General features: G+C 42.9%; 1 protein-coding gene across 2 annotated transcripts; it reads right to left on the reverse strand.

Moving 5' to 3' along the window:
* Positions 1–63: 63 nt before the first annotated feature.
* On the reverse strand, positions 64–27,901 carry GMPS (guanine monophosphate synthase). 2 transcript variants are annotated; one of them, XM_054836125.1, is made up of 16 exons: positions 27,699–27,901; positions 21,793–21,974; positions 18,076–18,190; positions 16,692–16,789; positions 15,585–15,688; positions 13,733–13,926; positions 13,261–13,426; positions 11,567–11,718; positions 10,767–10,940; positions 9,072–9,177; positions 7,938–8,053; positions 6,895–7,020; positions 5,746–5,861; positions 3,929–4,059; positions 2,138–2,310; positions 64–614 (listed from the first exon to the last, which is right to left on the reverse strand). In XM_054836125.1, exons 1-16 carry the CDS (start codon positions 27,723–27,725, stop codon positions 513–515), a joined length of 2,082 nt encoding a protein of 693 aa, XP_054692100.1. In that variant the 5' UTR covers positions 27,726–27,901; the 3' UTR covers positions 64–512. The 2 variants fall into 2 exon arrangements, with proteins under 2 accessions (XP_054692100.1, XP_054692101.1); XM_054836126.1 differs by lacking the exons at positions 21,793–21,974; positions 27,699–27,901 and having other exon boundaries at positions 17,945–18,080.
* Between the last annotated feature and the right edge of the window lie 58 nt (positions 27,902–27,959).

Raw genomic sequence — 27,959 nt, forward strand, 5'->3', positions numbered from 1 at the left:
AGAACAGGCTAAACAGCATACAACAGATACACGGGAATTCCACAACTCAACGGTACCCACTACTCCATTTGGCAAAATATTTATTTATAATAAATCCGTTCAAAAGCAGTTGGTCACAAAGAATTCATTTTACATTTTTAGGCTGTAACAATGCTTGTGGTAAAAGTAAATAAACTGTCTCTTTTTACACAGTGTACAAAAACAAAGAGACATTGAAATGACAGTCAACAATAAAACACATGAAAACAGGAAGAATCGGTAAGACAAAGGCAAAAGCAATAGGAATCTGCGCACCGGCAACGCTGCCATGATTATTTACCCGTACAAATCCTCAGCCTTACTTAGTTATTACTCCCAGCACAGCTCTTAACTGCAGGTTTATGCTCCAGGAGAGGAATCTGATGCGATGTAGCAGCTCCAGTCACTCTTTCACAGTACTGCATGTCAACACTGGGAATGGTTTCTGATATGACTTAGACTGCACACAGTACTTTAATAGAAAAAAAAGTTAATTACTCCCACTCCGTAGTTCCTGGTGGCTTTGATGTCAAGTCATACATCACCCGAGAAATGCCAGGAATCTTCTTAATCTCCGCCACCATTTTTAACACAACCTAGCGGGAAGAAAAAAAAACCAATAAGAAAATCAGAAGCATCTAAAACAGACCTGATGAAAACTATCTGAGAAAAGCTTAAAAAAGGAAAACTTGGTTCACACTGATTCTGTTACACACAAGAGCCTATACCTATTAGCATGTTACCACCAATTAAGAAATAAAATCAACTTAAAACCTCTAGCTTCACAGCAGTTACATTTGGAACTCGCTGACTTTTGGCACTGATAATAAACCAGGGCGTGGATCGCAATACACCTCCCTCGAGGCAGCAGCTCTTCAGCTTCAAAACTATTTCTTGGAAGTTGAGCAGGGACACGCGCTGTTTTGTGTTACTATCGATCACTTCCAGACTTTTCTCAGACCATCATCTCCAGCTGAACCACCAAGCACAGCAGCAGCCTGAGTGAAACCCCTTTCAAAACAAAAAGGGAGCTGGAAAGGTGAAAAGAGCAGCAAGAGGCATCCAAAGGAAGGAGTTCCCACCGAGAGGTACTCTCCACAGTTCACAACCAATTCACGTGAGCGAGCAAAAGGATTCTGGATGAGAATCTGCTGATCCTTAAAAATCCCACAATTCACAACAATACCACTTACGTGGCATGCTGTTTAACAGCACGTTGCTCTCCATAAAAAGACACAGAAAATTCTTAATCAAATACGATTATTTTCGCCATAAATACAAGGATTTTCCACAACCTCTGCTATTTTGTTACCACATTAGTACCTGGCCTTAAAGTGACCATTTTACATTTTGAAGAATATGGAAGTTCTTGTTTGGTTGTAGGTTTTGTCATGTTTGGTTGTTTTAGGTTTTATCACAAATTTGAAGGTCAAATGAATCCTCATTTCATATAATGGAACAGTTTATGCGGTAACTTAACCTTCAATAATTTCTTTTTAAATGGATAGGCTGCCTTAAAGTAGAAGGCTTCAGTTACATGCAATTACTAAACAATGCCTATATGCTTTTAAAGTATGTTTAAAAAAAAAAGTCAATTCCGTTCTTCATCTACATTGCATTCCCAGAGAGACAAAGTACTTGAAACTGGACATGGACAAAGTTTCCCAGAAAAATATGCCTGAACTTGACTCCTAAGTCCTTTTAGTGACCTAAATGAAGAACAGCACACTGAGATGTTAAACAGTGGATTCCAGTAAAATCAGAAGTAGCAATCAATGGCAATTCTGTAAGATGTTTCCAATTACTAATGCAAATATTAATTTCAAAATCCCAGGTATGTATGGTTGGGGTATTCTTTCTTTCTTAATTGATGTTATTTTGGCTCAACTCTGCTGGAAAGCCTTTACATCATACCCATCTGCCAGCTTCTCATTTTGTTACAGTTTTTTCCCAAAACACCACCATACTCTTCCTAATGAATACTATGGGACACACAAAAAATTGCAAAAAAAAAAAAAATCAAAGTCCAGGCAAGCAATCAAGACAGAGGGAAGAAAGTCAAAATGAGTCATCTACAATACTAGCTCACATTGAAAAGAAACTTGAAAACCCGTATTACCTCTTCTGGAACCTCATTACCAGGAGTTGCTGCAATACCAGTCATAAAATCACTTGTAATAAAAGTTCGAATAACCACAGATCTTTGACAGGAAGGTTGTTTCTGTAGGGGGTCCCGATCAAAATGCAACGGTGTCAGTATTATTGGCATCTGGCTAATTTTTCCAGCATAACCTTCAGAAAAATAGCAGTACACAGTGCATTAATTTGGTTTAAAAACACAACCATGAGAAGTTTTACAGAATTTCCCATATGCACTTCAAACTATATATTAGGAGCTACATCTGCATCTTCTGGGATCTTTCAGCTACTGCCACCATAGCCCAGATCACCACCTCAGCGGTGCACACACTGAAACTACTCCAATTGCCACTTGAAATGATCTTCAGCGTTTGCAGGCACGCAGAACAAAACCAGGCGATCTCCGTTATCCCTGTAATTCGCTGTGAATGCGAGTTAAGATCTCCTTTCCTTCCCATATACCATAACCATGGGGTTTAATCTGTCCCCATACCAAGCGCAATAAAGAGCCATTCCCAAGTATCTCCGTGTCTTCGACATATTTAAGAGAAAGCTCTTAACTATCCCTCTTGCTGGTGGTTGATAGGTAACTCCAGACAATCATCCCTTTTTTTTTTCCCCCCTCTTAAAACCTCTCCTTCTGAAAGCCAATACACAGACCTCCTCATTTCAGTGTTTCGATGATGTAAAAGTTTGAGATTCAGGTGTGCGGCAGCCTGCAGAGCCAGTCTAACACCGATGCAGCTCTCACCTTCCGCTAGCACCGGCCCGAGCTGTTGGTACAGGGAGTTTTTTTCACTAAACGATAACTCACGTCTTATTTTTGGGAGCGACTCATTCACACAAAGCCAAGTGTCACGAAAAGTTCGCGAGACACATCCACAGTTTTACAAACACAATCGGCAGTGTTATCCTCAGCCTTTTGAGGCTATTTTTGTACAAATTATGGTAAAACAGTCTTGCAAACAGAATATGGATCTTCAAAAAGAAATATCCTTTTTAACTTGATTCAGCCAAAATACAGGCAAGTCTGATGAACTGCTTCCCACACGTATCGCATCTTCAAATGTAATTAAGTAAAAAAAACCCAACAACTGCCCCTCAGAACTCCTACATTCCCAGACTCTGCCTGTGTACCACATCACGGGGTACTGAATGCTCCCTGGATGTTAAGGGTTTGAAATATCACCATCTGCTAGACTGAAGTGGTTGGGTTTACAAAAAACAGCTTTTACTTTAAGTTAATATGAAACCACCATAGGTAGTGAGCATCACTGCCATGAGAAACTTGGTATTCAGGCTCCTTTCTTTCCACACACCCCACACCCCCCCCCCCCGCCATGATTTAGAAACTACGTCAAGTTTCTTTATGCAGTTTATTTAATTCGGGTAAATGCCAATGACTGAGATTATCAGCAAAGAGAAGTAATTCGCTGACTTTCAGCCGGCCAACAGTATTTTTTGCCGAAGTTTGCACTGCAGTGAAGCACCACACCTCTGAGCTTCACGACATGCCAGAGGCAAGCCTCGGTCCTCCCCAAATCCCCTGACGTTAATTCTGCTAGCAGAAAGGCTAGCAGTTCCTGTCCTTTAGCTATCAGCTTCTCAGCTTTCAGAAAAAGGCTCTTGCCTGTCATCCCATTAGTTTATCACTTTTCTGGAGATATTCAAGCTTGTAGATTTTGACAGCACCCGCTCTAATTATACCCAGTCAGGTCGGCAGGGATCTTGAAACAAAAGTCTAATCCACGGGATAAGGCGAAGTACCCACCAGACTCCCTGAGAATATTGTGAGCCTCAAAATCAGCTTGCCGTAAAGTGCTGAGGACTCCTGTTGTCAGGAAAGTGGGGGTGACATCTGTAGGAGGCTCTTTGACCGGTGGACCGAACACGTACACAACTCTGGAAAACAAACAGGATGGCAGAAAAAACACATTTTGCGTACGTGGAGTAAAACAGATTGCCTAAAGACTGCACCTTTAGTATCGCAGCGAGAAAATAAAACTAAGGAAAAAAGCCTAATGTTTGATTTTGCTCCCTAACTACTAACTAGAGCTTAATATAGCTTCATGCATGTATTCTATAAACATGACATGCATACTAGCTTTGGAAGTCAAATGTACTCATTTATTTTGGTTTACTAGAGACTAGCAATAGCCCAATATTACTTATTCAAGAGAATAATCCTTTGAAAAATAACAGAAATACTCACCCAGTGGTATCACAAAGGGTGGTTTTTTCAATTTTACTTTGATGACAGTGAAAGTTAAGATTATTTTAAGAAAGCTACTTAGTAAGTGCTTACAATTTCTACCTTCTTTCCTAATAGGAAACCACCAAAAAATACCATTAAATAGTAAACCTTATTGTTAATGAATAGCTGTGTTTTCAGCGCAGGGCACTAACAGTGCAGTTTATAAATCTACACATCTGCAATAAAATATCTCCTGAATTCAAACCAGTCACATCAGCTTTATCTTTTTATCTCATTTGTTGTGTTTTCTGTGTTGCAGAACAAAATGCAAAGTATGATATCGACTGATGGGCCTCATACAAGGATTTACCACGACATATTCACACAAGTTATTTGAGTTTGTAGAGACAAACCAAGAATACTTGTCTAAAACCCAAAGCAGAAAAATATGCAAGCTTTACATTCCATATTTTTGTTTGTAATATAAAGTCTGCAAGCACAGCTGGGCAGAAGACCAACTATTTCAGTGCACTCCTCGGACTGCCAGCTTCAGCGCCCCTATAAACATCAATCAAAGATTCTGAAAACATACCCCGGTACAGCAGAGCTCCCAGAGATGTGGTATATTCAAGAGGGGAGTATTAAATCCAAAAGAGCTTAAAGACGACAGCAATGCTGTAAGTCCGGCACGTACTTTGGAATTGCACATGCAATCCTGATTTTATACCTTCTTTTGTTCCCTCTGCATTGAAAGACGTATCTTGCAATTCAAGATCTTGCCTTTAAGAATAATACCTCTTTCAGTAGGCGTCACTTATGTGACAAAATGAAGTTGTGCTATAGGCAATTATATGCAGTTTTGTCAGAAAGCCTACAGCCAGGCAAGGAGGATATGCGTTCTCCAGAACTGATTTAATACCTAAGCAACTTCAACTGCTAGGAAATTATGGAATCAAGCAGCTAGAAAATGCATATTCACAAGAGAGCTCAATTAAGATGAAACTGCCCAGCTTTGGAACTTTCCTGTGTGTCATTAGAACCGACAGTCCCACGTAAATTCCTTTTTTGACATAAAGCAAAACACAACTGCATGACATCACAACTCATTTACGGCCTTGGAAGCTTTCAAAAAAGATTTTGTGTAAGTTACAGTGGATGTTGTCTAATCAAGTGCTAAAAAAAAGAGGAGATAGGCTATCAATTTCTTTTTCAAGCTAGTAATTCCAGAAATAAACTTATGTTTTGATTTATTGTGTATTAGTAACATCTGTATGACACACCTGCCCAATATACAAAAAAATTCTATCATAGATTAAACAGGAGAATGCTTGTGCATGCTCAACTTCCGTACATTAAATAGATCATTAGAAATAAAGGTAATTCAAAGTACTTACCTGTTTATGTTGTGGCACATGCGTGGTATGAGCCTGGCAAGAAACATAAGAGACTCCCAGTGTGGAGCATCTTTACTAGAGATCCCACAAACGTAGCTATATGAACGACAGTCACCCTAGAAATTTAAAAAAAAAAAAAATTTGAACATGAAGCTTTCTGCCAAAATCGTTCACAATAGTTTCCCATTCATCCCGTGGGTTACAGGACCATGCTTTGTGTCAGCATTTAGCAGGCACTAAGTTGGTGAAAATTTTCAGAATGGAAAGATTCACATAAGGTGACCTGAGCGCAGGGATTGATTGGGTATTGTTATTTTGATGGCACCATCTGAAGAAAGCCTGTGATGGAGTGTAGAAATCTGCTGACGATATTGCTATTTAAAAAAGTAAGAAAAGCTGACTGCACGGAGTTACTGAAGAGACACAGACGATTAAGCAGCTGATAAAAGACGTAATTCAACACTGATAAAGCGAAGAAAGGTACTTTTCGGCTATGACTACTCAGTAAAGAAATCTTCCAAGTTACTGCACGCAATTCCACGAGAACGCCAGCTCAGCGTTTGGTGACAGAAACACCAACCAAACACAAAGGACAGGCCACAAAAATTCTGGTGGCATTAGCAAAGGAGTGAAAGGAAAGAAAGCACTATGCCACGCACGGATTGGAGCGCTGCTGTATCCCGAATGGCCTGCACTGCTCCGGTTCCTCTCCTCTCAAGGATAAGCACTATTTGAAAAGTACAGAAAGGGCAACAAGCACATTCAAGTGCAGGAAGCAGGGTTTTTTTGACCAACTTAGCCTAAAACTCCTCAGCCTTAAAGGAGGCAACAGGATTACAACAGCGGTCTACAAGATTATGAAGTCACAAAGAAACTGCATCTAAGCGACCAGCGTTATTCAACCTTAGCGATACCCTCCAGTACCACAGCCGGCACTTACTCGAGCGTCTGTTCAGGTATCTTGACACCTTTGCGCTACACCAGCACTGACGAATGACAGTAACATAGGTATCACAGTCACTTGGAGTTCATGTTCTTGAGTCAAGCCCTTTATTTTCAATCTTAAAGCAGCAATTATTATGCTTCGCTGCAGCCTGCCACGCTGCTAGGAAGCAGCTTTCGGAACATCCCTGGAATGAATCCCTTTACCTGCACTCCCACAGTTTTGATTGGTAACAAGAAGGCATTCAGTGAATGTAGGCTTGTAATCTGCATCAGCTTCTCCTGGTCTTCTTCAGTTGTACACGCTTTGACCCTTTGCAGCAAAGTATGTGGCTGCGCAACAATACAGAAAAATAATTTTTAATTAAAGCCCCCAAGCATGCAAACAGAACTTATAAATAATTTTATTTGCATTCAAAGCAACTGATTGCTTAAATTTAATCCACCGTTACCCCTTGGAACTATTTAAAAAATACCTTCCGTTGAACAAGCAGTTTTATTTCACTGGACTGCACGTAGTTCAAGCTGAAGCTCTCCAAGACCATAGGTGAAGCTCTTCTCCTGCAGTCAATTCTCTCTTTCGCAGAGCTACACTTTTCATTTTTGTTGCTTATTTCAGATACAAACCAAAGCAATATCCTGGTACACTACACTGCAATTCAACAAGTTTTCAAGGAAATACTCCCCTTCAGGGTTTTGGAAGTGATTCTGCACTTAGGACTTAGAGCAGGCCTCTGCTAACGACTTTCCAGCCCCCCGCAGTTTAGTTCAAGTGAGCTTACAGTAATTGTGAACAGTTAAGAGACTGAGAACTTAAACACCAGTGATTAAAAACTTGAGGTTTCTGCTCAGGACACCTGGCAGGCACTAGTTCCTCACTCCTACACTTTCATTTAGACATTCAGTGATCGTTAGGGCATGCACATCTAGAAAGTTACAATTATTTCAGGGAGGGAAAGATCTCCAGAAATCCTCATCTGCAGAAAGTTTAACTACAACAAAATTTATTCACTGTTTGAAAGGTATATAAGCTTCCATTTTCCAGAAATTGTTTAACACTTGCACCAGTCATGGCGCAAAAAAACTCTACTGTAATATACTGAACAGCTTCAAGTGAGTTGTACTGGAATGCACTCCTTAAAGAGCACAAGGAAATCGTTTTAAGCTTTCGGCAGCTTAAACCGCATTGCAAGCCACTACAGAATGATCACACTACTTTTATGCATATTGGAATTTAGCAGGTTTGTTACCTTCTTAACACTTGCAGAAAAATCTGCAACTATTTTCAAAATGTTGTTTGTTTCAGGAAAGTCTTTGCACACATAAGGCTCTTCGGCACATATCACTCTGATTGCTAGACCAGGACCTGCAAGGCAAAGTTGAAAAAAACATTATACTAAATAACAGGAAACTCATTTTCATCTAAAAATGTGACAGCATCTGGAACAGCAGGTCAATCACCGAATACAGTATGTTTTGCCGTTGTACCTATACTTCAGTGGCTTTAACACCCTACAAGACAAAAAACACACAAGCAGTTTGCTCTGGAACAATATTTCTGTTTGGTACATTTAAGCATTATTTACCTACACCTTAAATTGGCTGGTTGTTTAGAGCACCAGTTAGTGGTGATGAAGTGTGGTAGATGCAAGCCAAAGCAAACAGGAACCTCCTCCTTCCCTTTGCTAGGCAACTGGGATGAAAGACTTGGTTATACGTTGAGTCTCCACTGTTTTTAAAGACCCCTGGCAGCTCTTTGACCTTTCAGCTACTTAACACAAAGGCACACGTAATTTGCTGGAGAGCTGAAGACAGCTTCTTGCATTTCGTGCAGTGCTGGTGCGTTAGCGCAGCAGCCTACGCGCTCTGCCAGTGCCTACTACACACCCTGCAGGACAATTTTAAAACACACAGACAGATAAACATCCCCCTCTTGAAAGGGCATGGACTTTGCTATATTATATACTTTGACGTTTTCCGGCGGCGAACCGTTGTTACTCTCCATGCAATCATTTTCAAAGCAACAAATGCCCCTCAAAGGCAAGCACATACAGGCCGTTATTTCAAGTACAATACATTTGACAGCTCAGGCAGCATTCAGCTGATAATTCTTGCTTTGACTTACACAACTAAAAAGAAATAAATGCAGCTAAAAGCAAACTCAATTATAAAACTTTTCCTTTAATCACTACACATAATAAAGCTGCTCTCAAATGCTCTTTTCCTGAAAGAAGATCCTGCTTAAGTAAAAACTTAAATCCATCAATTTCTTCTATGTTTAGAGGCAAGTTTTATACTCCAACATACTGCAGGTTGAGTATCTTCTGAACAATACTGATGTGACCCGTAGCCCTTCACTACGTAGCACAGGCCAACTCTCATACCTGGGAAGGGATGCCTCGAAACCAGCTCTTCAGGAAGACCAAGTTCTCTTCCTAGCACTCGCACTTCGTCTTTGTGAAAGTCTTTCAGTGGTTCTATTACTTTCCCCTTTAAAAAAAAAAAAAAGGCAATTTGCACTCCAGTTTAGATATTCAAACAAAAAGCCCCAAATATTTAGGTTATGGCAGTCAAACTGGCCTGTTTTGGACAGCATCGGCTGCCAACACTTGCATAAACACTGGAAAGAGAAGTACAAATGAATGTGGGCTTTGTAAAACAGTTGCAGGACAAAGGATAAGACAAGGAAGTTTTAGTTTGTGCCAGAAGTATCAATGTAGATATAGTTGTAAGGTCAAGTTCTTTGTCTTCACAAATTCAGACCTCTCTTGTCTTCGCTACATGTTCAAAGCTTTGAAAATACTTTGCGCAGTGATGAATATCAGAAGCGTGGAGCATGAACAGTTCTCTCCTGTGGTTGAACACTTACTAACAACTGAGCACCTTCCGACAGGGGTATTACGTGATGTCTCACGTGTTGGTTCATTCTTATTTTATAACACAGAGAACTTACCATTCTAATGTCTGAAAAGGCAAAATAGGGCAGTCTCCTACCTTTGCTTCAGATGCCAATACATAGGAGCTGCGTGCGGGAAAGGTATTCAAAAAGCATTTCTGGACTTTGGCCTGAACAGACCGATTGGGAGTACAATCAACGGGACAGGACTCAGGCTACTTATCTACACACAGTTCAACCTCCTGTGTTCGTATCATCTTCAAGCTCCTGGTGGTCAGCCACAGATGTCCATGCTGGGCCATTTCAGAAAGATTTGTGGGTTCTTAAATTGACAAGTGGCAAGCAGATTGCGTGCCACCAGCGTACTGCTGGCAGAGAACCGATCAGGTTACTAGAAACATGATGCAGAGGCCGCATAAGAACAGAAAGAACTCATCCCTGCAGGTACCTGAAGGAACTATCCCTAGATTTCAGCCCATTTAAATGTATTATTCTCATTCTCTCTCAAGAGAGAGGAGAATACTAGGCTTGCAGTGCTGAATGTTACAAGAGGTTCAAGAGGAGGAGAGTTTTGGCCCTCCCTCTCAACAAGAGTTGGTTATCTTTTCACTAAAGCACTGTCATCGCTCTTGCCCGAATCCATGATGTGCCAGATCTGGATTATCGGTACCTAAAGGTTACTCATTGACAAGTGTTCAGAACAAGATACAACAGAAGGAATAAGTGACCCATTACATCATGAATTCCAGCTCAATCAGAATAAAGTTGTCCAAGAAGTCTTCAACTACTCTCCTGCTAAAGACATTTGGTACTGCTCTGCTTCCTTAACTAGAACGCAGGTTTGTTTCGAGGGTTAAAAGGTAAAAGAGTGAGGAAACAACTTTCAGCTTGCAGTTGAGAACACCATGGCTCACACTGAATGAATCCATGTTCAATCTGCTGACATCTTCCTCAGTGCTGGACAATACTCAACTAATTTTGACTACTTTGAGAATGTAGCAACTAGAAAGAAGTGTAATAAATTTCAAGATATTACAACAGAATCTAAAGGGCTTCATCAGAATAGGGTCCCATCAACATGGGACAGTTATACCAGCAAAACACACAAGTTGTTCATTTTTGATACTCAGCTTCACATCTGTGAGACCCAGAAGGATACAGCAGTATCCTCATTTTCATTTACCTCTTCTCTTAACTTTCGAATCAGCTCTGTGTCATTATGATGAGTTTTGATGACTTCAGCTTTGCCACTTGCAACAAGGGAAGCGCTTTCAATGAGATCAGGTCTGAGGGTACCCTGAGCAAGAAAAACCTCTTCAGGTTTCAGATTCATTTCTCCGATAACTTCATTGGCAATCTGTAAGATGGAGAGAAAACAAGAGAAGTGTTACAATCTACTTTTCAATTATCAAAGGTCTAAGGGAAGATAACGGATGCCCAACAAATGCTAATGAGCTGCAGAAGCACAAACAAAGAGGAAGACTAATGATGACAGTAGCCCACTGCTGAAATAGTACTATAACCCCACATTTTGTTGGAGAGCAAATGGAAAGAGTATCTTCAGACTACAGGAACATCATTGCCCGTTAAGCGTTATATTCTCCCTGCATCACCAACACTGGTAGCTGACAGATGGAAAAGGGCTCACCTTCAGAAGCATGCCCCAATTCCCGTTATCCGTCAGTTTGGTGACAAAACATTACACGGAAGTTTATGCAACAGCAGTGAACGGCCAACCAGTACAGTACATCTAAGCATGATGGTGGATCTAGTACAATGCTTGTGAACCACGTTGTGACCACTGACTGCCAAAACCGTTGGATTATGGTAACGTACCAATGACTCCTTTAGCTCATCCACAACTTCTAAGAACACTGATACCACTGAGTGCACAGTCCTTCACAATGAAACAGCCTGACATAGAAGATGTATCTAGAAACCCTACCGTTAAAAAACCAACCAACAAGTAATTATAAACATTACCTTAACAAAGGTGTCACCAATAATTTTTCTTTTTTCTTCAGGACTTGTAGTCATATTTAAGGTCTTGCTAATTCTTTTACGTGGAGTTCTGTCTTCATCTGAGATGGGCAGAGTTGTTGTACCATTATAGAATGAATGAGCTGCATTCACCACTGCATGAAATGACAGGAATTTGTTGGCAAAGTCAGTAAAGATTTTTATGCAAGTTTACAAAAAAATAAGTTTCACTCTATTGCTTTAGAAGAAAATAAAAATCATTCCAGTCCTTTAACTATTAACTGCATTAAATTCAATACCTCAAGAATTAACTGTAACAAAAGCATTTTATTTCCCTTATTAACCTACTCCAGAGGGCAATTTTTTTTTCATATTATGAAGCTAGGCAACAGTGTGAAAGTTCAGTTCTTACTTCCCCTCTCAGATTATAATTTACTTGCTTTATTTAAATAGTTTACAGGATGGTATTTCCCCAAGGCCTTTCTGCAACCAAAATTAAATGATACACTATTTACTCATGGTACATTATGCCTCTAATTTAGAGAGGCTCTGCATGCAGAGATCAGCTAGGAGGCTCTTTAGCATCTCTTACCAGCACTGAACTCCATGACCTACAGAAGGAGGATTTACAGCAAAGGGATTCCCTCAATTTGTTACTCTGGCAGCCTGCCAGCATCCAGGTTTATTGCTCTACAGAGTGTAAGAGTAAGACAGATTTTCCACTTTAAAAAAGTATAAAAAACCCCCAAGATGTATGTAGGACAAAGCTTAGACTTTGCTGCATCAGGATATCGCAGCCCAATCTGCACGATGCTAACGCGCAAGCGCCCTGCACCGCTTCGCGCCGTCAGGTTAGTGGAACACGTTGTTCACCTAGTGCCACGCTTCCTCACCAGAACACAAGAGAACCACTTGGCAACAGGACTTACACACGGCCCCAGGAACAGGCAGCTATTACTCATGAAGTAAATCAGCCGGGCAGTATAGAGCAGCTCTTACTGTTTGCACGGCTCAAACAGACATGATTTGTCTTCTCTGACCTCTTCATAGTTCAGGTACCAAAAAACTCTAAACTTTCTCAGCCATGACAAGGTACTTTCTGCTCTCTCATAACATATTACAGCTCAACAAGCTACTCCAAAACCAACTAAAATGCATCTATTTAGAAGCCAGGAGAGTGGGAAGAAAAAAAAAAAAAGCCTTGAAAAAGTAATTTTGGCCAAAATAGCATTTGATCACCCAAATGAGCTCACAGTTTAAAAAGAAAGAGATCCAGGACAGGAAATAAAGCCCCAGTGGAGGACTTAACCACGCTACTGAAAAAACCTGCCGTCCGTGAGCTTTGCAGCAGCTGAAAAGGATTGCTCACCCATCAGCAGCAGCGTGACTGAGCACCAGTGACCGAGGCACAGATCCACTGCTCTGCTGTGCCCCAAGAGCAGACAGCATATCTCAGCAACTGAAGAGCTGGGTCAGTTCATCGTGTGCTCCAATTGAATAAGGAAGGCTTAATGTTTTAGGTTTGGAATTTTGTGAATAGGTCTGGGTTGGTCCAAATTAGCAATCGTGCTTTGGTATGGAGAGTCTGAGAACTGCAAAGGTCAATTCAAATGAATGAAACAAAACACTAAATGTACATTTTAGGAGACCGGCCACATCATTAGTGGTATCAGGTATATTTAACAAAATTCCGGTACCTTTAACTTGAATCCCAAGTTTTTTGAGTGCCTCCTCCACAGACTGACTCTCTCTTTTGCGCATAAATCCGTTATCTATGTGTACAGCTATGACCTGATCTCGGTTTAAAGCTCGGTTCAGGAGAGCAGTACACACTGTTGAGTCCACACCGCCACTGAGCAAAACCTAAGGATAAAGAAGAAAAAAACAGAACAAAAAGAACCACCGAAATTTGGTCAGCTGTCTACAGGTAAAGTGTTAACAAGTAATTCAGATACAACTACAAGGAACAGAACAGACTATTGACTTAAATGATCTGGAAGCAAACAAGAAGTCGAACAATGTATCGACCCAATTGTGCAAACTGTCTAAAAATCTGTTTAATGTATTCCCCAAATCACAACAATTCTGCATTTTTCAAATTAACCTGAGTAACTGTGTCAGTGTTTCAGTCAGGCAAATAACCTTTCAGCTTCGATTCAATCTACTTACCAGGACTTTTGATGAGCCCACTTTCTCTTTGATATCTTGAATGCACTGAAGTTCTCTGTTTTCCACCGTAAAGGTACCACTGCATCCCGCAATATCATAAAGAAAATTCTTCAGGATCATTTTTCCATTCACTGTGAGGCTAACTTCAGGGTGGAACTGTGCTCCATACAGTTTTTTAGATTCATTTGCTATGCCTTCGTTGGTGCAAAGAAATGGGCATGACAAAAAAAAAATTGGAAGTGAAATGTATACCCAAGAAAAATAAGCATACACTTTGAGTGATTTATTCCACCACATTTTGGCACAAATCACCCATCGAAACTAAAGATTCTGGTTAAGAATAGGAACAAGGGTACTGTTACATATCTAGAACACACAGTCCCTCAGAAACGAAGGAAAACGCTCAGACATCCCAGGAAAACCATTGTGAAAACAGGACATCAATTGCATTCATTTTTTTCCTCACCACATGATAGCTCATACAACCCTGCAACCAAGGCACACCGACGGAGCTGCATCAACGTTCCCAGGGTTGTGCTGGTCAAGCTGTGCGAGTGTCCCTCCAGGAGCACGTTTGTGAGCACCACCTTTCTAACAGTCTCTGGAGGCTCACTGCGAGCGGATCACAACACTGCACCTCGGGCCAACTAAGTGCTGGTCAAACTGGGATTAAAAACATAGTAAGGAAACTGCCTAATTCCACTGACCTGCGTTAGACTCCCTGGTACACCGTATCGCTGTATTGCTCTGGCTGCTGGAAGCCTGGCTACCACCCAACCAGCACTTCTTTGCTTGCCGAGGCACAAGGAGCCACAGGCTTTTTTGGAAGAGCCCACGGGAAACGGCACAGGAAAGGTACGACTGTTTCTAATGCCTCCGCAAAGCGGGGTTAAAGATATCGAGCTCTGGTGGAGCTTGCACACTGGATGCAGCAAACGTTACAATTTAGAGAGTGATCTGAGTAGGCATGAGTTCTAGATCGCTTCAAAGGCAAGCCAGAATATAACGAACGCTCCGTTTAATCTTAACAGTAGTTGGGAAAGAATCTTTCAGTAAGAAAGCATCTTTAAATCTTTTAAAAGGTCAGTTTTTCTCAAATTATTTATCTATCCGATCTTAAGCTTTTTTTTTTTTTTAAATGAAAGATTTAAAATAAACCAGGTGAATACTTTGAGACCTTACTAAGTGGCTCAGCAAACCTAAGACCTCTCCAGGTCTCCCATCTCCTAGGAGATGGACTCGAAGAGGCTGTTTGGCATTCAATAATTTGAGTAGCTTTCAAAAATCAAAAAGGTCCCACATCTTCCTGCGACAAACTGCATGCAATGTTTGAAACACTGCTTTCAGTGCCAACATTTTTTTTGCTTGGTTGAATATTCATGCAATAATATTAAATACAGTAAGAAGTTAATCAAGCTTTGATAATGAAGCAGTGTTTGACTTGTACCATTACAGTGTAAAAGCCAAACACTGCTGACACTGCACACTACAGCGCATGTCCTCCTCTCCCCTGCCTTAAGCATACACAGTATTTTATTTCAAGAGAAACAACACATGCATACTTTAAAATAACATAAACTCCATTTTTAAAGTTTAATTTTCCTCAAACCACCAATTTGAAATCAGGGCCATTCACTTGCATGTCCGTCTGTCTATTATCAGGACAGCACAACGTGCAAGCAAACACATACCAGAAATTGTTAAAAACAATTCACTTATTTGGCAATTAAATAACAGAAGCAGTCTGTTCCCATTTGGTTCTAACCGCTGTCTGCCATAGTCTTTCCTTTAATGAATCTATCAAAAAGAAGATTTTGTATACAAGTCGTACATAAATAAATATAAAAAATACCTGCTATAATGTTCCCAGACTGTGCGACCACTTTGAATCCATCAGCTACTTTATCCACACTATCTCCGTGAGTGAGAAGCACAAGCTCTTCCTTCTGAAGGCCCCTAAACAAAGATTAAAAACTAGAATCAATTCAAAAAAAGAACAAGACCTAACTCCCTGCATTTCCAAGAGAAGCCCTTAGGGACCCCAATAAAAGCAGATCTCGACTGACCAGGCCCATCTGAAATACCTGCAGGATTTCCTTCCCAGAAACAGTCGTTGACCAACCCCGAGATGCCTCCAGTGGAAGCCGTGTAAGTTTTCACACAACACATCCTTTGTGCAAGAGGTAATTTATTTTTATTCAGAAGGATTTGTGGGTTGGTTGGGTTTGTTTAATAAACACACCAATATTGACATATCCCCTCTTTCACACGTAAAGCCATCAGAACACTTTTTATTTCAATGAAGTGAAGTTTTCTCGCTCAAAACTAAGTGTTTTCAGGACAATTTGGGCACCTCAGACTTTAGGCAGGGTATAAAGTTCTGCAGTAGCTCTACAGGGGAAAGCTAATAAAATTGGGATGTCAGGTACAAGTAAACCGTTAGAATTATTACAAGGAACTTGAGAGGCATTGACAAACTACCAAGAAGTCTAATTCTGGTTTTATTAAACATCACAAAGCAATTTTAAAGGAAAGCAGAAAACGAATGGTTTCAGATTTTCTATTGCTTTTCAAAAATTGGACAGTTGGCAACCAACACAAGAGAAATGCACTGTACAGCAGATGGAGACAAGAGCTTAGCACAAAGATTCTCAGGCTGTGGTACGCTGTGCGGCGTCTCAGTGAAGACATTCTACTTTGAAATAACGAGTTTACACAATATTCCAAGCAAATATACCTACATTTCTAGTCATTCAAGAAGTTATGCCTAAGTATATGTTTAAATTACTAACTTGTTTACTCATGAACACAGTTGTAGAAGTTTTATTAGAAATTACCAGATAAGCATGGGTGCCATTTCACTATTTTCTTTAAAATAAGCTTCCTATCATCCAGATACCAATTTCCAGAGTGGTATTTCCAATGTTGTTTTGATAATTTAAAATGTCTATGCATTCACCTGAACAGGGAACACGTGTTATCCAGAGTAATGCTGAACACTCCATCTTCTCTAACACTCTTCTTGTGCACCGTACCTCCAAATACCTTATTCATCATCTGTCAAAACAAAAACACTGCATGAAAAAGCACCACACGATCTAGTACCACTTTATACCTCAGTCTGCCTATGACTGACAACAGTTAAAACAGTTAAGCTGCTGAACAGAAACCTGAACTATCTATCCTTTAGTTAAGGGCCCTCAGGCAGGCTTAAACTTCTCAAAATCTGGCTCCTCAGCTCTGGAAAATCAGTCAGAAACTTGAGTCTATTACCTTAGTGTTAAATTTGTGACTCTTAATAATCCCTGCTGTATCAGAGCAGTACAATTCTCAACCCGTATTTTTCTTTCTAAAACCCAACCTTTCTTTTGGAGTTGGATATCGGCATTTTAGATTTCAGAAGTCTCAAAACAAAGATTTTTTTTTTTTCCCCTTGCAAATATAACTGGCAACTTAAAGTATTTCTACGGTTTCACCTTTCAGCTACTTTAATTTTCAGAGATTTAAGGCTTCATTTTAGACCTAGTTTGATATTTTACTTACTGCGCTTGACTGATTTCCATCTTTCATAACAAAGTAGTAGTGCGTTAATACGCACACTTGATTCATTTCCGTGAAGTCAGCCTTAAGGAACTCCCCTGCTCGAGGCTAGCTAACAATTCAATTTACTTGGCATTTTAAGGCATATTTTAATATATCACGTTTCCCTTTAGAACAGGGAGTGCCAACATTGTTTCTGTAATTACCAGCCATTCTAAAAGTGTTTTTTCCAGCCATTATTCAGCATTTCTGAAGGCCCAGTAAATCACCAATGCTGGAAAAAACCAAGATGCACAAGCAGAAGTCATGCATCTAATCCATCCCTTGTCTCCTTGGAAGTTTGTTTCCTCACTCAGCTTGGATCTACTAGATCACTGCAGGATCGCCAGCCAGCCCTGGGGCAAATAAGTGTTCGGGGTGGGGGGGGTGTAAAGCACTCTTAAGGGCGATGCTAGAAACACGCTCGAAAACCAAAGGGAGAAACTATTTCACTTGTTTCCACGAGGGGCACATTTTCCAATACCAACTAGACAGAATTAGTTAATGACTGACGGGTTATGTTTATTGTGACGAAAAAGGCAGTGTGGAGCTCAATTCACAGCACTGAAAAACCCCATTTATGCTATTGATATGGCAGAGCCAAGAGAAGAACACACAGTATGCTCGGGTTACCAGTTAGGACTTTAAAAGCATCTGTTGCACGCGTGGCATACTGGTTATATTTGAAAGCAGGTCCTTTAGCAGCTCATCTTCAGGTCATGTCAGAAACGAGGCCTAGAAGACAAACGTATCTCTCACAGCACCTGCATGCCATAGCAGATTCCAAGGACTGGTTTTCCTATGGTAAATATGGCTGGGTCGAACCAGGGTGCATCTTCTGCGTACACAGAGTTTGGTCCTCCAGATATGATGATAGCTCTGCAGACAAAAGAAAGAAAACATTAACTCAAATATATTGTTTACTTTAAAATTTATTTGCTTTGAACATTGACATTGTCTCACACCACTCTTAGAATTCTGTATGTTCTAATATAAAGTTTAACACAGATATCCTAACATATAGCTTAACTTTGCTATGCTACAGCTGTCAAAGCCAGCAGCTTACCAGAGAGGTATTTCATCCGTTTAAACAAAGTTGAATATTAACCATCTTTAAAATACAGTCACTTTTTAATTCCTCGTAGCCAAGTGTCAACTACGAGAGAAGCAAGCTGGCTGGGATCAAATGCTGAGTACTAGCATTAAGATATATATACACACACTTCACAATGTCTGTGCCATCTGGAGGGGAGCTGCATTCAAAAAACAGACTCCCAAATTTCTAGAGCTGCTAAAGAAAATGTCCCTTAATCCACCCCGATTACAAAGTGAGACGGCAGTAGCAACAGGTTGTGAATTAGAAGTCAAATACATGCAAGCAGGTATGGTTTGAAGTTAATAATACTTTGTGCTGTAACAGAAAATTAAATCTTTTCAAAGGGGAAGAGAGCTTTTGCAAACCATGGCCATTTGCAAGACTGTGAACTGCAGAAGCACCAGCCAGTTGGGCAATGCTTTTTGGCCTCGACCCAGGATCGAACACAGGTGGGTGTACCAGACCTTGGAGTCGCGTACTGCTTACTTCACAGAGAACATCAAATTCGTTATTCAGAGCGAGAAATGCAAAACAGGATGAGAGAGAAGCTGCATACACAGGATTAAATGTACCTAATAAAGCTTTCTTCTAGCATTATTTAGAGCATTCGTCACACAAGTACTGACAAAATAGAATTTTTTTACTTTTAAGCATCAGAAGAGGGCAACACACTTACAACATCTGTACTACTAGCAGAAATAATCACATAGCAAGGAGCCCACGTACCAACCACCACCTCTAAGCGCAGTCAGCAAGGTACTTGCACCCGTGGGCGCACGGCTAGATCTCCCTCGCAGCCCACCTCCAGCCCCCCAGCCTGGACTCCTCATCTCCACGCAGGGGAAGAGGCGGAGGGTTGGGGGGCGGGGGGGCACCCCTCGGAGCCAAAGTACAGCGGCGTGCGAGTTGGAAGAGGCAGCATTTATTTCTTTGTATGTCAGGATCTACAAGTGAGCTTTGGAATAAGCATACGGCTGGTATTGCTCCGTGTAAAACTACGCCTATGTTCACAACTGGTGCCTGCTGTACACGTACAGGCGCTTCTGTTCAAGTCAGAGACACAGTGGATTTCCTAAACTCAGATGCTGCTAGAAAGAGACTGAAAACTCTTAATGTCTGGTGACATTACTGCTTCTAATAATTCCACGTACAGAAGCATTTGCTTAAGTGCCATATGTACAGCATATTTAATATTAAAGGAAATATAGCCACAACTACAAATTGAACATTCTTATGAGAAGTCAAAATAGTTACACACTGTCCTATTCAAAAAAGTAGAGTCTTAAAAGCCTACTTTTTTCCATACCAATTAAAATCCCACAAAATATAGAAAGGTTATCTAATGTGCCCAAGTATTAAAGAAAAAAATATGATTTGAGGGTGAGAGCAGAACCTGCATCTTCTCAAGTCCCCACAAGAAAGTACACTAGCATGGGATGCAGATTTTGGAATTTTTACTGCAACACCTTGTAATTTCTTACATACCTTCTTGCGCTGGTATGAATATACCCTTTTCTGGTGTAGCTGAAACCACTTCCAAAACAACGTGACCTAGCTTTTGAAAGGCTATTTGCAGTGGATTAAAGGCACATCAGGAACCACGTCAAAATACCCGGAGTAAAATGCATGCATTGATACCCCGACCTCAGGGCTCACGCCGGAGCTCCGACAGTGCCAGCATTCAGACCAACGCCAGCGGAGCCCCCGACTGCGGCACCTCCTTGGCCCAGGATCAGGATCTTGGGGAAAGTGCTGACCTTCATGTCACGTTTAGATGAAACTTATCACTAGAGATTTGTTCTGTAGCTGTGAAAATTGAGGAGCTGGCTTTTTAAATACAACATGTAAATACAATTTAGCAAAACGTTCAGTCTTGCTGCCTCTCTCAAACCTTAGCAGAGACCAAAGCACAGCTCCTCAGCTGATTCAACGTCTGTCTTTAACACCATGAGCTGCAACATGGAACCTGACCATTCCCATGACATGTGGAATATATATCAAAATCTTGTATTTTTACAACGGTCACTGAATAAAGGCACCCAACGGCTGGCAGTAGTAGCTGTTGAGCTTTCTTGCATGCAAATGATTGACTGAGAGCGTGGACACAAAGCTTATTGACCAATCTGGGTAACCAATAACCTGAAACCACTCTCTTAACCTTGAGAAGTGACCTTTTGAATGAAGAGCTTTTGCCGTATTTTAGAGTGCAATTATTTGGAATGACAAGTCTAACAGGTCTAATCACAAGACCCTGAAGAACCTTCGACTGTGAAAAGAAAGGGGGAAAAGGTCTCCCCCCCAATGCAAACCTGCGTCAATACAGCACACGTCTGAGACAAAACACCATTAGTACTATGACCCACACCTCAAATGCGACACACAGGAGATGCAGGAATTCTTTTTAAACCAGTAATTAGGTACGTCCATCTTTTAAAGACTTAATTGTTGGAGAATTATAAACAAGATCTGACATGAAAAGGTATTTTTCAGAACTTTGCTGAAAGATAAATTCTTCACACAACAGATACCTGATAGATCCAGCAGTTCCTGGGTTTTCTGTTCTCTGTGTTTTCAGAAGAGATCAAGAAGTTCCTATTTGCCTTACTAAAATATACTCTTTACTGGTTCGCTAATTATCATTGATTAGAGAAATGCCATTTGGCAACAAAGTCTTTGGTCTTATCTGTTGTTGGGCATGACCAAAAAGCACCCATGCAGCGTATTTCCGGATTTGTACCCAACTGACAATGATTATTTGTACACTTCAGGATATTTATTTCCCCAACGAGAGAGGCATACCCTGGTAAGCCTAATAAAACAAGAAAAAGAAATGTACAAGTACTAAATAATTGTGAGACCTTTTCTTGCTGCAAACAATGAGTGGTAGTTCCAGTTAGGTTTCTTGAGTTGCTTCCCAGAAAAAGTTTGGCATGATTTACTACAATATCTTCAGTATCCTAGTTATTTACTATTTTTTTTTTTAAATTAAACTAAGAAAATAATTTTTAGAAACTCACAAAACTTGTTTTCTTGATTAATAGCTACCCCTAGTTTAACAGGTAAAACAGCAAGATCATCTAAATTTTTGCAGATACATATTTAAAATGCAAACTCTTAAGTTATACTTACAAATGGAAATAATTAAAATGACATTAAGGCATTAAGACGTAAATACACAAAATTTGTATTGCTGCACAGGTTTCTCCAGCAAAACTCGGGTGTTTCTGTAGCTAAGCTAAAGACGCAATCATTAACATCGTTACAATGGAAGCTATTGCACATAAAAACCCAGGCAATCACCACCGCTGCCAACATCCAGAGATACTGTTAGACAGGAGAGAACAACCGGAACGCACAGGCAGAGCCATCACAGGAAACGACTTACCGAAAGCCTTGTTCTCTGATTGCAAAGGCCGGCGTTTCCAACGGGAAGATCTCGGACTGGACGAACAGCTCGCGCACCCGACGATCTATGACCTTCCCGTACTGTGCTCCGGCATCGAGTATGACGACGGCTCCCTCGTAGTGGTGCTGCCCATCCTTGAGATCTCCTCCGGCATTCTCCGGCTGCAAACATCACTCACGTCAGCGCTTTACGGTGACACATTGCAGACTGCAGACTTTAAGCCAGATCTCTTAAATGACTAACACCTGCAAAGCTTGCTAAGGTTGCCTATATGTTAATTTACGATTGAAGTGATAAAGGCTAGCAGAGAAACTTCTAAATGAAAAAATCCTCATGTTTATAAGGACCAGTAGATGCACTGGCAAGATAAAGGGGCTACGCGTTAACACAGCGCATCCCTCCCAAGCAGCCACACAAGACAGCCCCATCCCCAAAACCAAACACGGCGCGAATTAGGGAGAACAAAATGCTAATAAGCTAACGAAGGCAGAGCATTCCATAAATAAGTCATACGCCCTGTTCACCACTACAGCCACTCCAGCTTTTTCCATTTTACAGTTCCATACAAAACCCAGCATACTCTAGGATAATTAAGGGCATGTGCCTTTTTCTCAAGCAAAACAGGACAGTGCAAAGCCAGCATAAAAATGTTCTTCCCCATCACACTGCCTCATGCATTGAGCTTTCACTTGACACTACCTCCTGGAGAGAATAAAAAGAAGAAATTGAGAACAAATGTCTCTGCTAAAATGATTTTTCAAAAAAAAACCACCAAACCAAACCCACAACTTCTGACTGCAGCATTCAAGCAGATTGCACATGGGAACAAAGCAATGGTTCTCTTCGACCACATCACATTTGAATTGGCTGGCCAACTTCAGCTACATCTGAAAGTGGGCTAGAATACACAAGGACAAGTTTTTTTTTTTTTTTTTTTTTTTAAAGAAATTGTGAAAAGATGCAGCTATTCCATGGAAGTGTCCTTATCAGAGGATCTTCATGGAAGAATGCGAACATTACCACACTGTAAGACACCAAGAAAATCATGTAGAAAACATCCTGCTGCTTAAAGAAATTGCTGACTTTGGGGGTGTTTTTCCCCTTAACTTGAAGCTTACGCTGTTTCCTTGCCAGTGTAGTTTGATGAAGGGAAAACTGGGAAGGGTTTTACTTCATCAAACACTCCCTTAAAATACATCTTGAAGCTTACGACCATTTCAAGTTTTAATTATGGCATGTTGGAGTTGTTCTGCATGTTTGTACCAAGCAAAACATCCCTGAGGCTCCCACCACTGCTGCTCAGGCTCCGAAGGAAGCCGGGGCGGCCCGCAGCATGCCACGGTATTTCTGTGTGGGTCAGATAATCACCCCCACATCAACCACAGGTCATTCTGGAGGAGAGCATCATCCTGCTGGGACATGTTCTCCCCAATAAATGCACAGCAAAGGCTGCCTTTCAGCTTTCTTCCTCAGCTACCAAGAGACACCTCAGCTAACGGTCTTCAAATTAAGTCACAGAAGGCAAGAAACTCCCAAAGTTTACCCTAGCTGGAAAAGGTTTTACCTAAATTAAAGGACATAAGCAGAAAAAAAATAAGAATAGTGCTAAATCCCTCAAAAACCTAAATCCAGGTTAGAGTCAGTCAGAACTTCTTTCCTTCAGCTGAGCGTTCCTGACAGAGAGCTCTTACCGACTGGTTAGTCTTGGGTTACACAACAAAAAGGGCACGTGTTGGAGGAGAGGAGACTTCAGCAGCAAACGCCCCTTTGAACCCCCTGGTCAGATGGAGAGGGGCCACCCAAACCGTCTTCCCTTCCGGTGGAAGGGAGGGAATCACTTCTGGAGTTACTCTGGGCATTTTCACCTAGCAATTTCTCAATGAGCAGTTCTTGCGAGGAAGTTCTTTCCTGATCCCATCTTGTGGCAAACACTGTTCCTTTCAGTGCTGCTTTCTATTAAAAGCTTTAAAATGTTCCAGAGAACGCACTGTAGCTCATGCCATGAAGGTACAGAGCTCTGCAGCCCTCTCGGCTTAGTGCCTGAGGTTGTCCGCTTTGGTGGGAGGTGAGCAGTCCCCTGAGCCCCGGGCACAGCCAGCCCTCGCATGGATGGGTCCCCCCCCACCAGCAGCGGTACCCACACACCATACCCGAGCGTTTCCCAACCTGCAGAGCACCCCTAAGAACCTGCAGGATGAGTAAAAAGAAAGTAGTACAACTCTGTGAAGACAGCTTTTACATTTTACAATTAAAAAAAAAAAAGACTAAATCCAAGTTATTGTTGGCATCAGCTCAGCTGGACAGATGGCCGAGCATTCACATCTGTAGCTACTAAATAAATCTCATTTCCAGCACCCACCCTGAAGGCATGGAGCTGCTTTCAGCCATCAGGTGTAGTTAGCTGGGCCCAAACAACAGCTGTGAGGGAGACACGTGTGAAAACAAGAAGAGCTCAAAGTTACATCGGGAGTAGTTTGAGAAATGTTGCATAAGGCAGCATAAGTAGGTCTGTATCTCGAATGAACCTGCACCTTCCTTCGTCCTCCTCAGCAAAAGCAGGACAGCGATAAATACCCCTTCGTCACAAGGACGATGGAACAACCTCTGCGCTGCATCGCCCAGATGTGAGTGCTCGGCTCCTGAGCTGGCAAACCCCTTCACTGAGCCGTCCCTGCTTCTTCACTCTTGCGAAGTACAGCATCGTTTTGCACAACGGTCGGAGGAACACTTTCACAGATAACTGCATCAACATCAGAATTACTTCTCAATCATTATGTGGCCCTGGAAGATGGCTGTTCAAGGCTTAAGTAATAGCTCATTGCTTGAGTTTCACTGGCAGTCCATTAATACCCTCCCAAAATCTCAAAAGCCAGCATCTAATCATAGCTGAGCAGGTCTTTCCTCAGATGATGCTAAGGGCATTTGGACTAAAATCCAGTAAAAGTGCTGCATCCATTCGGCAACGCAGGTCTCCCCACTGGGAACATGTGAGATGAGCAAGGCAACATGCACCTCGCCAGAAAAAAAGGAAAGAAAAAAATTATTCAATTGGTGGCCTAATAACTCACTGCTCCCTTACACTGGGCCTTTAGAGTAACCTACAAGTGGAAATAATTTTCTCCCAGTACTAGACAGGGCACTGTCCTTTTCTCCAGTAGGCATCCTGGCAACACATCCCCAGCACATGTCCAAGCCCCATCCCGGGAGTTAACGCAGGCGACCACCACTACACGGGCTGCCTCACAGCACTTCTGAGCTAGCACAGAACTGTAAGGAGGTTCAGCTTCAAAGACAGCCCAAAAGAAATGTTACCATAAATCACTTGGAAAAGAGGAAGGAGAAAGGTGGTAAGTCAGTACAGGATCTGGCTTTATTTATTTAAAGGCACAGTTCCAAGGCTAGGGATTTTGAATCCACATTTAATCAGGGAAACTTCATTTAATAAAATAAATTAAAAAAACCAGATGCTGTTAACATGCAGCCAACCTGGCAGTTTAGCTCGTGCTTTTGTATACCATACGCGTGCCAGGAGGAAGATGAAAAGGATACCAGACAGCCCAGCTCCTACAGGGACAGGGTTTATGGAGCCAGCATCTCTTCCTAGTAGGGATTCTCCAGTTTCTAATAAAAGTTCTTTTTCCCCTCAGAAGGGGGAAAGCTCTAGTTATAGAGTTCCTTGTCTTCTCCTAGTCTATTTTCACAAAAGTCTGGAGAACTTGCTATTCTTGAGAACTTCTGTCGAAGCTGATTTGACAGCTGCCCTCGGCAGTTCAGGTGTTGGGGCAGAGCAGAGGCACCAGCCCGATGTCCTGAGAGCGGGACTAAGAAAACAGAGTGGGATTGGAGTATGCAAGAGAGAAATGGGGGGAAAAAAGGCTATATTCGGCTCATCTAAATCACAAGAGTCACCCTGAAAACCACATCATATGTGAAGAACTCCTACTGTTCTCTATGACTGATGACCCAAATAAAGCTATTACACCCTCGAAACGCTGTATCTCCGGCCAGCCATTTGCCCCGTTTCACAGACCCAAGACCCAAACCGTATCGCCACCTCCAACTGCACTGCCGCAACAAGGGCATCCATCGTTTCAGCTCCACCACCTAGTAACACCGGGGGGGGGGAAGAAAAGCTTCCATTGCTGTTGGGGCTTTTTTGTGTCTGAAACAATTACCAGTTCTGTAACGAGCTGTGGTAGGAGACCTGCCATCAGGCTTGCATTACCAGCGAAGGACACTGCATATCTTACTCCTGGGTGTACCTGCCTAGTGCTTTAAACTAAGTTTGCAGGTTCGTAACAGCCCACTTCTGCAGAATCAGGGAATTTTTCAGCATTTCACACACCCACACACTTGCAGGATTTCCATTAATGCAATTTATAAAACACATTAACACAGAGAACCGTCATACTCTGGAGTACACGAAGCACCTGGCAGAGCCCGGTCTGCAGCAGCGGCCCCGCTGTCCAAGCCCTCAGCCTGAGCTTTCACCCACACTAACAACTTAGGACAAGCCTAAACCAGGAGCCTTCTTCTGACACTTTCAAGCCAGCACAGGTTTTACAAGAGCTTAATTGTTTCCCTGTGGTATTAAAATTAAGCAGGTATAAGAACACTTACTTTTTTTTTTCCCCCCCACAGTATAACAGAAAAGTAACTCCTTCAAGCTCAGGCAGTCCCTAAGACAGACAGAACAGCCCCCAACCCGTTATCTCAGACAAATTTAATTTACATAAGTTGCATGCTGATTCCCAGCCCCTGCTGGGGCCTGGCCCCCTGTGGAAACCATTCTTGTTAGCTCTCGTTACCCGCTTCCTGCGAGAGCTCGGTTCACGGAAGATGAGCCCCATATCTGGACACAGCCAGCTCTGGGCATGGCCACCCAGCAAAGCGGAGCCCTCAGGAGCAGCCCCGGCCAGGAAAGGGGGTTGTGTCCATAGGCAGGGAAAAACTTGTCAGAAAACTTAAGCAAGGACTAACTCAGCACCTAAAAACCCCCTCAGAGTCACGTTTTCTTGCAAACTCGATAGACATTCTGCAACAAGGCTTTTATCCTACTACAGAAGCGGGTTGAGTCAACTTGCGAGGTTTTGGTTCAGAAGTTGTATTATCAATAAGAGATCTTCAACTTCATAAAGGCCCACCAGTCGTTTTGTCACCTCGGCCTGCAAGAGCTACGCCGACGCACATCTTTTTTTGTCACTGTCGCTGCAAACCGGGCACGGGGGCGACGCTGAGGGCACCGGGATGGCAGCGAGGCAAAGCAACCGTTGTCTCAAGCTGGGTGAAGGAGTTATGACCCTTCTCACGGCAACGTGACGCCCGAACAGCGTGGCTCGCTGCCGGCCGTGCCCCGGGGCCCCCTTCGGTTTCGCCCCGGAGGCGGTGCAGGCCGCGCAAGGCACCGAACGACCCGGCCCAGGCGGGCTCGGCCACGCTAAGAGCCAATATTTAAAGAAAAAAAAAAATCCTATCGAACCCCAGATTGTGAAATTCATTAGTTTTCCCAGAGTAACCGCGGTTGTGACAGAGCGGGCAGAGCGGCGCGGGGGGAGGAGAAGCAGGGGAGGTGGGCAGCTGCCCGCGCAGGCAGCAGGCGGGCGGGCAGGCAGGCACCCCCCGCGGCCCCCACGCCCACGGCCCCGCTCCCCGGGCCGCCGCCACGGACCCCGGCCTGCTCGGCGCCGCAGGGCCGCCCGCAGCCCCCGGGAGGCGGCCGCGGGGGAAGGCCAGGCCCCGCCGCGCCATGTGCCCGCCGGCCCAGGCGGAACCAGGCCGGGCCCGGCAGCGGCGGCACAAAGCGCCCGTCAGGCCCGGGTGGGCGGGCAGGCAGGCAGGCAGCGCTCCGGCCCGGGCCGCGGCGAGGGGAGCGCGGCGGCACTGACCTTGGCGTCTCCGTTGCAGAGGGCCATGGGGGCTGCCGGGGCGCGGCGGCGCCTCTGAGCGGCGGGAAGCGGCGGGCGGACGGGCGGGCGGGCAGCCCTGAGACGGGGAGGGGGAAGAAAGGGCCGCGAGGAGCTGCCGCTGCCGCCGCGCCGAGATGAGCTAATGCCGCCCGGCTGCGCTCCGCCGCGGGGAGGAGGAGCCGGCCCGGCCCGGCCCCGCTCCGGCGGAAGGGGCGGAGCGCGGGGCCGGGCCCGGCCGGG

This window comes from Grus americana, chromosome 9 (genome assembly GCF_028858705.1).
Source record: "Grus americana isolate bGruAme1 chromosome 9, bGruAme1.mat, whole genome shotgun sequence".
Lineage (NCBI taxonomy): Eukaryota > Metazoa > Chordata > Aves > Gruiformes > Gruidae > Grus > Grus americana.

What these genes read in the sequence shown, in the direction of transcription:
- GMPS (XM_054836125.1), bottom strand. Translation starts at nt 27,725, where the DNA reads ATGGCCCTCTGCAACGGAGACGCCAAG. An exon ending in ATCAGAGAACAAGGCTTTCG is followed by an intron (nt 18,191 to 21,792) that starts GTAAGTCGTTTC and finishes TTTTGTCTGCAG; the next exon opens with AGCTATCATCATATCTGGAG. An exon ending in TTTCTGCAAGTGTTAAGAAG is followed by an intron (nt 7,021 to 7,937) that starts GTAACAAACCTG and finishes ATTGTTGCGCAG; the next exon opens with CCACATACTTTGCTGCAAAG.